This window comes from Acyrthosiphon pisum, unplaced genomic scaffold (assembly GCF_005508785.2).
Source record: "Acyrthosiphon pisum isolate AL4f unplaced genomic scaffold, pea_aphid_22Mar2018_4r6ur Scaffold_21332;HRSCAF=23674, whole genome shotgun sequence".
In the NCBI taxonomy this organism is placed as follows: Eukaryota; Metazoa; Arthropoda; class Insecta; order Hemiptera; family Aphididae; genus Acyrthosiphon; species Acyrthosiphon pisum.
In genome coordinates this window covers 1-12,806 of record NW_021770788.1, presented here as the reverse complement: position 1 = coordinate 12,806, position 12,806 = coordinate 1, and the positions used below count along the sequence as shown (strand labels likewise).

Sequence of the window (12,806 nt, the reverse complement as noted above, 5' to 3'; positions counted from 1 at the left end):
AGCTACGTGCCTGCGATGGTGGCGCCGCGGGCCGTCTGCTTTCCGTGACGCCGCTCCGCTCCGGAACTCGTCCCGGAGGAAGTACGGCCGCGCGCGCCCTATAAATTTAACGAGAAACTCGAATACGTCTTCGACGGGGAGGTCCATCGTCTCGGAGAGGGGTTCGAGACGACTTTAGTGGAAAATGTTCGAAAAATCGTTAAAATCGTGACGACGCAGCGCTCTCCGCGATCGACTTTTCCAACCCGAGACTCGTCCCAGAGGAAGTACAGCCGCGTGCGGCCTACACATTTAGCGGGGAACGCGAATAAGTCGTCGACGGAGAGGGTAGATGTGTTAAAATGTGGTAAAACTCGACTTTTCCAAAAAATTATCGATTAACCCTCGCAACGGTGGCACTCGGTTTGCACGTCATCTAGGCCGCGGCGGGCCAGCCGGGAAAAAAGTACGGCAGTGCGCGGCCTTTAAATTTGGTGGGGAACGCGAATATGGTCCGAACGGGGCGGCCCGAGGCCTCCCAGGGGGGGGGGTAAAACTCGAATTATGAAGACATTTTGAACATTTTTAAAAAAATCGCCAAAAGTGATAAGAAGGAGTGATAACGCAGCAACGCCGGGAGACCGCCCACCGAAATATGATATATGAAATATCGGAGTAGTATAATGTCGTGGCAGTAGTACCATAGGACAGTACGTTGCATCCCAGATAGCAATTCCGTAATGATAATATTTTATAATTGTCAGTTTCTCATTAAGAAAATATTATTATGAAAATAATATTAATATACTATCAAATAATCATTTTATAAAAAAAAATTATGAAAATATTATAATTGTGATATCATAACTGAAATAATATAATGATATTCATTATGTTTTATCATTATACTATTAAATATGAATTGTTTGAATGATATTTTGAATATATTTATAATATGACATAATTAATGAAATAATAAAATAATACACTGAATATATTATCATTATGTTATTAAATATGAATTGTTATAAATAAATTTTGAATATATCAATAATATGACATCATTAATGAAATTATAATACAATACTTTGGAAATGTGATCATAAAATTATTTCAATTTATATTATAATTAAATATTTTGAATCTATATTATTATTATTATCAATATTATATTATTCAAATTAAAATAATTAAATTAAGATTCGAAAATAAAATTTAAAAAATGTTTAAATCTAATCATTTTTCAAAAAAAAATTGAATTATAAAATTATAATTATATAATATTATAATATAAATTATTTGTATTATTATTTTGTTTAATTTATTTGATCATAATAACTGTGTCTGAGTAAGCCCAAAATAATATATAAAAACACAGACCCATAGTTATGTTAATACATTATATTATAGAATATAATATAATATATTATGCTATATATTTTCCAAAATGGCAAGATTTAAGCTTGGTGCAATAATATAACGCGCCGTGAAAATGGTGAGTACCTATATCGCCCGTGCTCGGTACATCACAATAATATGGCTTGCCTATTATTATAAAACCACCTATTAAATCGTAAATTGAAGACCATCTTTCATGTACGAGTGTGGAGTCGAATAATAGATATCATACTTACTGCCGTGATAAGCAAAAACGCCGTAAGTCCCAAAAAAAATAAAAATGAGTTAAAAACAAATAAATGATTGTATAATTTTGCTTGTGTAGTTGAATATGCCGTATGTGTGAAATATTACTCCAAAAGTATAATACAAGCAATAATTAAATAACTAAAACGCCGTAAATCGTAGAAAAATTCGTGGTTACTAGGTAAAAACGCCGCAAATACACTATACTAAGCACTAACGCCGTAAGTATTGTTGAAGATACGGCATTTTATCTTAGTACATAGTACAAATTATAATTGACGGCATTTTGGCTTATAAAGTATTTTTTTTTTATTTATAAATTGACTGAAAAATAATATATTTGTTTTGTGAATTTAATATTAAAATGTATAAATAGTTTTATCATTTCAGAAATCGTTAATTACGAGTTACGGCATTCTTGCTTTAGAATAAAGTATCAAAAGTTTATACCAATACTAAGGTACAGCGTAAAAAGTAAAATATCTTGTTTAAAATTAATTTAATCATATGTATTATTGTTTCATTGTATCCGGTGGGTAAAATTACATAGGAAAACATATATCATATTTAAATAATTAGAATGTACAAGGTGTTAAGATTTTTTAAAAATATAAAACACAAAAACGCGTTTTTCTCAAAATCGTTCTCCGGTGACCTACGGCGTTTTTGTTTATGACGGCAGACTACACGTGCAGTACCTGGCTACGAGTTGCGAGCAATCATATAATGCACCATAATGGAAATCCAACTTTAAGCTGGGACGCTGCAGAGTAAATATAAATTATTATATCTTCATCTTGGACATTTAAACCCACACCAATATTCCCTCCTCCAACGAATCGTATACCAGGTATCTTTTTATGCAAACGTTTTCCATATATATATTATGCCTGGGTCACATTAGAGACTAAACAAAATAATAACATCCTTGCAAATTTGCTATCTCGCTCTATCCGATTAAACCTGGGTCTCTAAATATTAAAATGTAAGAGAAATTGAACAGAAAGAAAAAAGTTTGAGACGTAACTGAATGAAATCATAATTTCATGTTTATAATATATAAATAATACATTATAATAATTATTATTATGATAGTAGTTCGTGTCTGTTCAAATGATAACTATATTATATAGCTAATTTGTATAAATTAGAATATATTTAATATTATATGATCAATATTATAAGTCGTATAAACGACGAGCACAATTATTGATTCATACATTTTGTTGTTAATAATGTTATAACGGTCGCGCCAATGGGAATTTCGTTGGTGGTTGTACCAACCCGAGGTGTTATTGTGACATATTGTGTAAATCGTTATATAGTACTTTTATATTTTGGTGAGGAATAATAATTTACAAAGAATTTCGCATTTAGGTATAGTGATAGCAGGGGATAACTAAATAGATAAAGATAACGGGTTTTCCCAAAGTCGCGGTATAAACGTATTTTTCTGTCGTCTGTCCCGGTAGTGGTAGCGAACCCGTTGCGCCGAGAGAGCGCAATCGTCTGTTATCGAATTTTGTCATTTGACACTGGGAGTCACGTGTATGGTCACGTGGGAGTCGCGTTGGTGGGAGTGTTGGTCGCCGCCGACTTGTGCTCTCTCGGTGCAACGGGTATAGACTTTGTACCGTCTTTTTCTATTTGAACTTGTGCATTGAGTAATAATACGTCTTGTGGTCATTTCCATGTGTATATTATTTTATATTGCTCGTTACCCAATGGCCGTGTGTCTAGTCGAGAATAATAAAGTTTATTCGTGTTGATTTATGTTATAAAAAGTGTTAATTATTAAAATTATACACACTGCCTAGCGCATGAAGATATGTATTTACAATCGTAAAGAAGATTAAACTGTATACCTAATTGCGATTTGTGTTTTCCATTTGTTTTACTTTGACTTAAACGACAGGTAAGATAATATACTTGCTTCTAGTCGAGAATAATAAAGTTTATTCGTGTTGATTTAGGTATTAAAAAGTGTTAATTATTAAAGTTATACACACTGCCGAGCGCATGAAGATATGTATTTACAATCGTAAAGAATATTAAACTGTATAATTGCGATTTGTGTTTTCCATTTGTTTTACTTTGACTTACACGACAGGTAAGATAATATACTTGCTTCTATATTATATATTTAATATGGTAATATTAAGTATTTATTATAATACGGTATTATTAATACCTAATATAGTTATTAAGTTAAGTAATTTGCGATTAAAGCAAGCTGATTATTAAAATATACCTACACGTTTAAGAATAGTTTATTGAAATGAATAAGAATTGGCTGATCTGACATATTATATTAATTACATCCTAAAATATATTTCCAAAATATTATATGCTATGTACGGTACATTGGTGTATTGGTACGGGTACGCGGGTATACGCCGTATACCCATCAGAAGATTTTCGATTTTCGGCGTATACCCAAGGTAAAATCTTATTTTACGGGTATACGCTTCCAAAATAACCAGAAAACCAAATAAGATTTAAAATTTATTTAATAATTCATATAGGAAAAAAACGTTATTCGTTATTATATGTATTAATGAATTACTTATCAATTGAGGTAGGTATTGAATATAAGTTATATAACAATATGCGTCGTGTTTAATGTATTTTAAGACTTTAAGTTCAATTTAGTAAACCCAATATTGAATACAAAAAATCTATGTGGAAAATTCTATAGATTGTACCTATAATAATAATGTTATTATTATTTTAATTTTTTTGACATTCGAGTTGATTTTGTTTTATTTTCTATTGTTACATTATAAAAAAATTAATAAAATAATGTTAAAAACTATGTACTAATTGAACTGCAATAACGATATATAATATCATTGATTATAAATACTAGTATTTATAATCAATGATAATATATACGATGATATAATTTGATCGTTTAGGTTACGTACATATTTTATTGGTGCGTATACCCATAAATATATTTACCAATACACCACTGTATGTACATATATCATTATAATATAGGTATTATATAATAAACTAATACCTTTACCTATTAATTGTTTTCAATCATACAAGAACGTAAAATAGTGTTAAGTATGTTTATTTTGATGTATCTATAGCCTATAGGTACAATTGTACAATTATTGCTTTACCAATATAATATTAATTGCATTATGTAATACATTGATACGTTGTTAAATAAGGTTGTGTAGTATTGATTTTAGATAGGTACCTATTATATAGTATTACTAAAAAATTTACAAATCGTCAAAATACCTAAATAATTGTTGATAGTAATTTGTTAAAATTATAAACATTTTATACTACCTATTTAGTATTGATAAATTTGGGCAAATTAACATTAACACAATAATAGTTAATGTTTCAGACATTTTACTTCAATGCTAATATTTAGGTAATGGGTATAGGTACATCAATTTTTTAGTTTAGTCAGAACTATAATATATATAATTTAAGTGACTTATATATACCTATCGTATTTTTGTTTTTTATATTACAATAAAATTGTTTATTTATGATTGCTAATTGTTATAAAATTTTAAATTATCCTCCCGCTATATAAAACTATATAGGTATATGTACCTAATAATTGTAAAACGATTTGTTTTTTTGATAAACTAATTAATCAAGTTAATTACCCACTTTATTTATTAGTTATTAATTCATAGTACAATTTATTTCTGGTGACATGCTCACACATAAGTAGCATCGAAAATATACCAAACAGCTTATCATATAATAATTACAAAATTTACATAGTAAATCAACGCTAATATAAAATGTATTAAATGTAAGTGATGGAATTAAAGTATCATCAAACATTTTTAAGAAAATAATATAATTATTGTGTATTTTGAATTCTTAATCAAGTTGATTTACTATTCATATTTACTATCATCTATTTAGTCTACCTTAAATTAGTGAAAATACAAATCAAAATAATATTTTGATTTGTGTTATGTAATAATTATTATAATAGTATAGTTTAAACACAAAAACATCAAAATATACTTTTGATTTTTATTGTAATAAATAAGTAGCTTAAGTATTTAAATTATTTTATTAAATTATATGATATTGATTACAATGGTACCTAGCTAATTAATAAAATTAAATTTTATACCAATCCTATTATAGTATTATGTCGTACAAAAAACAGTCGAATCTAAGTAGCCGAACTAAGAGAAGAAGAGTTGAAGATGAACTCAGAAATATAGCTTCATTTATTTCAGACCCCATGATTGATCATAATGTTATGCCACAATCCAATTCATCAAAAATCAATTTTGTCCCAGGAGTAAACTCAAATTCGAATGTATTTGTATCTACTTCTAATATTTCTGATGAAAATGTTAATTTTACACCTCCACAAAGAAGTTCAAATGAATCAATTATTCAAGATTATTTAAATAATGAAGCTTTAGATAATTTATCAGAAATTAGTATTAATAGTAATAGTGAAAGCGAGTCTTCATCAGATGAACACAATAATGACTGTACATCAAATAATTATAAATATGGTAAAACATCCATTTTTGTATCGTTATTAGCTGAATGGGCTGTCAATTGTAAAATAACACAGAGTGCTCTTAATAGTTTACTTGTTGTTTTGAGACAACACACCTGTTTTGAATACTTACCTAAAGATTCTAGAACAATCTTACAAACTCAAGCATTAGACACCTCAAATTTTCATATCGTAGAACCTGGTAATTATTATTATTAAATATATTTTTAATTGAAATAATAACTGGAAAGTAATAAATAATTTTAGATCACCCACACAACAGTTATAAACACACACAATTATACATTATATATACATAAAGTCATAACTTATAAGTATACTTTTCTTCATTAGGTCCAGATACAAGAGTCATATCTTCAAATAAATTGGTTGGACACAATAAGTCTTCAGAAATAGTTCATACAACATCGTCGCCATTCAAAGTAACATTGAACCAATCTATAGAGGAGTCATCAGCTGATACAAATACTTCAGTTAATAATTCTGTACTAGGTAACTTTTTATATTAATTTTGAATTTTCTATTCAAATAGTTCAACTTATTATCAGTATATTAATAAAATTTTAGATTATCTACAAAAAATGAACCGAACCATTTGCAATATTAATTACGATCTGAACATGATGGCTGATAAAGTTAATAATATTGAGGGCATGCTGTTCAACGATTTCAAGAGAGAAGATCAAAGTAAAAGAAATTGTGAGGATACGTTTCAAACCGAATTCAATAATCTTTTGCCTCTTGAAACCGAGGAAAACTTGCAGACGTTTGAAATTAAGCTTTTAAATAAAGAGTTTAGAGCTAAAATGGTAATTTATTTTAATTTTTAACTACATAAACATATTAAAATGTTTAATTTAAATTTTTTTGGAGGTTGAAGAAATTAAACGGTATTCCCGAAATACATTACCGAGCACTGTGCGTGCAATTATGCGCATTATTTTCAAAGATAGACTTCTAGAAGAGTATAGCTATAAAGGAATAGGAAATAAAAAAGTGTTTTACACACTAGCAACATGTTCTATTATATTTGGTAAGTTTGATTAGTTATAATATTATATTATGATTTTGTTTTTTATCATAGGGTATAATAAATTTATCACAGACTCATATAATACTACTATATACATCTCTTTACGTATATTATATTATCTGTTGATTATTAATTAGATAAAGAACTTGCTATAATATATTATTGTAAATAATTTTATTAAATTTTTATTTGATAACAGAGGCAATCAAAAAAATGAAAAAATTCACTTAAGTTCGATGCTATAGATGTTGAAAATCCTCTAAAAATATTTATAGCTGGTGCCAAATTTAGAGACTCTACTCGCAAAAATAGTCAAAATCAGGAAGCTGATCCATTAGATGATGCATCGGCTTCGGCTAATACATAAATTAAATATATATTTTTATATTATATATATTTTAATATTTTTTAAAGTATAAAATGAAAGTTAAGATAACATACCTAAAGGAATTATCAATAAATAAATAGCAATAATATGTAGTGTTAGTTGACATAACATAAAGATTTTTCAATTTTTTTTTTTTAAATTCGTTTATTATTATTAAAAGCAAATTGTATAATTTGAATTTTGTTAATTATATTTTTTAACCATAAATATTGTATATAATTTCATGGATACAATAAATATATATAATATTTGTCATTATGTTCATATTTTTATTACTTCTTACAGCTCCTCTAGTCCTCAGCTATTATGATTATTAATATTAAATATTATTAGTTATATAATATATTATAGTACTCGTAAGTCTGGCTAGCAATTCAATTATTTGATATATTTTTTACTGATATCTACTGATTTTACTGATTATTGAACCATAATATAGATCAAAAATAATATCAAATATTTATTAATATTAAAATAAATTATAATTTAAAATTACCATCAGAATTATATATTAAAAAATAATAATCTTAAGAAATTTATAAAATAATATCAAATTAATTTAAGATAAGGATCATCAAATAATAGTTAGAAAAATAACAATATAAAAATGATTATTTTATAATAACAAATTAATTTAAAATAAATTACGTTAATTTATGGTTGAAGGGTAATATTTTTAAAATGTATCAAAAAAATGTTCATATGACATTTAAAAAAAAATCATAAATTAACAATATAATTGTATCATTCATCTATCCTCAGACTAGTGGCCAAACAACAATATATAATTATTAAAATATCATCATTTTAATCAGAATGTGATGAAATCCTAATAATTATATAATCATATCATTAACAAATAAATAATATTTTGATGTCAATAAAATCTTTTTTTGCTATCTGGGATCTGCGTCGACCAGGGCGTTTAGCAGTTGTCAATAAAATATTAGTAAAATATTATTAAAATATTATTTTAAATTTAAAAATGATATTATATTACATAATAATATTATTATAATCACGGTCTAAGATATAAAATAAAAGATAATATAATAAATCTAGTCTAGTCAATCGATAACGTGATAGTGTGATAGTATGATTGTAATACAACAACAATTGATAAGAGGCGAACATGGTACTGCGTATCACAGAATTGTACGTCTATCGTCGATTCGTGGCCACTTAGTGTAAATTTTCACATTATTCTATTTAAACAATAAAAAGTTAGTACTTATCCAAACCGATAATGTGTGACGATTCGAATTTGATTTTGTGCTACAACCGTGGATGCGCTCAGCAATTCGATGAAGCCAAAAATACTGAAGGTAGGTTGTACAGCCGAATAATCGATTCAAACTAATTGGATAATACAATAATACAATCCATTGGATAAATAGATAAAGCAATTACTAGGTATATTATTTACTTACATACTTTATGGTCCTTTCGATACTGTTATATAACATTTTTACTGTCGGTCTATACTTTATAATAGCAAAGTTGCTACTTATACATTTGAGAAACAGTCGATACCTTATATCAATAGGTAGTATAAAAAATAGTACAAAATACTTAGGTGATTCCCCTGTTAATTCAATGTTATCTTCAACTGTTTAATAATTAGTCACCCGACAGTTTTTTTTTTTTTTTGTTGAATGAATAGATTCTTGCGTATATCATCCAGGTAACCCTTTTTTTCATAAAGCCTACAAGGAATGGTCGTGCTGTAAAAAGGAATCTAATGATTTTACTGAATTTCTTAATATAAAGTTAAATCTTATATTTGACACTATTATCACTATACTTTATTACATTAATATTAGCTATGTATTTAAATATTTATATGTTTAAGGGCTGCACAAAGGGATATCACAGTGGTAAAATGCCAAAAGAGCCCGAAAATCTTTATGTCATTGAATATCAAGCCCCAAAAACTTTTTCGTTGCCGAGACCTTCATCTAATTTGCCATTGCTAAATATTAAACCGACCATATCCTCTTCTTACTTACAACAAAAGACGACTACTTCTATAAGCAATTTCAATGGAAGCGATACAAATAGTTCAACTGATATTTCAATTGGTACTATGTGTAAAAACAATGGATGAAAACAGGTCTTATCAAATTATGTTTTATTTTAAAAATGTTTAAACATTGTCTTTATTACCAAAATCAAAATGTTATAGGCCTATGAAGGTGCTGAAAAAAAGAATATTCCTTGTGACCATCATCCCGGTACACCTATATTCCATGAGGGTATGAAATATTGGTCCTGTTGTAATAAAAAGACGACAGATTTCCATGCATTTTTAGAACAAGATGGGTGTTTTCAAGGAAAACATTGTTGGATTAAAGAAACGGTAATATCCTGTAATGTTTGTTTTTTTGATTAAAGTAAAAAATATTCAATTATTTTTTATGCGTTTCAGAAAATTAACGGACATACCAACTGCCGTTTAGACTGGCATCAAAGTGGACCTTGGGTTGTAATATCAATCTTTGCCAAAAAATATGACCCAAACAATTCTTTTGTGAGATTGTCTCCAGTAAAACTGTCTGTGGAACTAAACTTCCCTTTTGACAATTCTGTGTTTTCTAAAAACATGGAACTTTATGGGGTATTTATTTTACATTTTCAGTTTCAAAAAAAAATATTTATTTTACGCTAATTTGTTTTTTAGATTGTCAACGTAAATGCAAGTTGTGTGTCCATGTTGAGATAAAGCTTAAAAAAGCAGAAGCAGTATCATGGGGTGTATTGGAATATCAAAAGCGTAAACTTTCAAATGGTACAAAACAAACTTTAAATTCAGAAACAAATGACAGACATTAGAAAAATTAAAATGTCTTTGTGAAAACTGTTGACTTTGGTATATTTCTTGGCCCTCGTTTATTATTTAGCAATGGTAATGATTTTATAATATTATTAAATCAATAACTCTTAGTGTAATATAGGTACCCCATACCCTATAACCAATAACTTTTAATACAACAGTATAATAAAATTATAATAACCCACTCATTTTGAGCTATACGCTTATATGTAGATGTCTATAATAAAATATAGGTGATGATAATAATTATAAAATGTGAAAAAATTCTGAAAACCAATTATTATTATGGGTGGCCCCGAAAAATCGATGAATATAAATTGGGGGCCTAAAGTTTCTTTTTGCTAACTTACCCGCTAGTTGTGCCACTGCACATCCAAGCAATTGTTTAAAAAAGAAATATACCAATACAGAAAGCACAAACGCACTTTTATTTTTTCTATAATTTATTCCAATATTGTTTTAATTTAAATCTTAAACTCAAGTTAAAAATATTGTAAAAGTTAGGTAATAAGTTTTTATTTTGTTTCAATATTGTTAAGATATTTATATTATATAATATAGATATTATGTAGAATAGTTTTATTCTTTAAAAATGTATTTTTTGGCTTTGTTTATTAAGTAATTTATCTATTATATTTTATGTGTGTGCGTAACAGTACTAAATATATTATACATAATTATTATGTATAAATTATGCTTATCGTTTTTAAAGATATTTATTTTGTTTGAATATAAATTAGCTATAGATTATAAGCTAATGAGTTTCTTAATTTTATTTTAATTCTAAAGTAATTTAGATATTTATTTACAAATTATGTTTATAGTGTTAAAATATACTTTTGTTTGAAGATATTTCATCTACATTATAAATTAGTAATTTTTTTAATTTTTTTTTTTTAATTGAATATTATATATAGTAATATAAGTATTTCCCAATTTCAACTAAATCATAGGTGTACAAACATTCTAATTATCAGTAAATTATTTAGCTAAAAGTATTTGAACGAGAACAAAAATTCTAGGTACCAAATTTACCATTTCATTATAAATAAAAACATAAAATATAACTCACCAAAATTCAATGATTTTATATTTTCAATTTCATATTTTTGAGATGGTTAACTATTGTCATTTTAAGTTATATGAATAATACAAAATATACTGATATTACACAAAGAAATTCTTAAAAACACTTCATGATTACGTAAATTTAAAATAACTAATATTATACTGATATAGAAATTTAAGTTTAATAAATATTTATATATTTGCCTTCTCGCCCTTAGAACCTATCGAATACCATTATTATAGTCCATTGACCATAAACAACACATATACTAAAATAGTAAATGGAATAAATAGATACGTATCATTAACCATCTCATTTTAAGCATATTATTATAGCTGATAATATTAATTAGAAAATGTGAAAAAATACAAAAACTAATTCAAGTTAAAAAGTTGTAAAAGTTAACAAGTTTATATTTTGATTCATTATTAAAAACATATTTATAGTATAATATAATATATAATATATTGCACCTATGTGTGCATTTTAATATTTTATAATATACACATTATGTATAATAGTTTTAATCTCTTATGAGATATATTTTGGTTTTGTTTATTAAGTAATTTATATGTATATAGATTATAAATGTGTGCACAATACTACTAAATATATCATACATTATTATTATGTATAAATTATGATTATCGTTTAAAAAACATTTAATTAGTTGAACATAGGCCATCTATATTATAAGCTATATTGTAAGTTTTTTATTTTGTTTTAATTGAAAAGTAACTTATATATATTTTGTGTGTGCATATTAATATTATATATTACATATTATGTGTATAGGAATTATGTATAAATTATGTTTATATTTTAAAATATATTTTTGGTTTGAATTATTTAAATAAACAAATATAACTTTAAAAGACAAGTAAAAATTATTAACTCTAAATTATTAACCTAAAAAACATTAAACCAAACATTAATAATCGTATCATATAACATAAAAGATTAGGGAATTTATCGGACCTGAATAATTGTGTGGGTAATATTATAAACTAAAATAATTATTAATTATTTATAAATAATTTTTATTTAATAATATTTAATAATATTTCTTTAATAGCTGATTGGGGGATCCAAGAAATCTGTCATGGCAACAAAATAATGAATTGTTATGCCTATCCTCGTTCCATGCCGTAATGAGATTTAATTTCAACTACGCGGCTATAGTGTATAATATTGTAAGTGTGAATATTATTATTAAAATATACCAACCGATGGGGACATTTATATTATATTATCATATTTATATCACCGTACTGCGTACGCTACTGCGTATTACTCTTTGACGGCAACTCAAACGGCATTATAATTTAG

The 12,806-nt window shown here is 26.4% G+C and overlaps 1 protein-coding gene across 1 annotated transcript; it reads left to right on the top strand.

Moving 5' to 3' along the window:
• Positions 1–5,767: 5,767 nt before the first annotated feature.
• LOC107883611 lies at positions 5,768–10,904 on the top strand. The gene is made up of 9 exons (XM_029492361.1): positions 5,768–6,002; positions 6,177–6,335; positions 6,488–6,646; positions 6,722–6,963; positions 7,028–7,187; positions 7,433–7,542; positions 9,761–9,934; positions 10,004–10,192; positions 10,256–10,904. The coding sequence occupies exons 1-9, from the start codon at positions 5,768–5,770 to the stop codon at positions 10,295–10,297; spliced, it is 1,470 nt and encodes a 489-aa protein (XP_029348221.1). The 3' UTR covers positions 10,298–10,904.
• The last annotated feature ends 1,902 nt before the right edge of the window (positions 10,905–12,806 follow it).

Coding starts and splice junctions, on each gene's coding strand:
- LOC107883611 (XM_029492361.1), top strand. CDS start 5,768: ATGTCGTACAAAAAACAGTCGAATCTAAGTAGCCGAACTAAGAGAAGA. Junction 6,647..6,721: donor AGTTAATAATTCTGTACTAG/GTAACTTTTTAT, acceptor ATAAAATTTTAG/ATTATCTACAAAAAATGAAC. Junction 7,543..9,760: donor TAGATGATGCATCGGCTTCG/GCTAATACATAA, acceptor AAAATGTTATAG/GCCTATGAAGGTGCTGAAAA.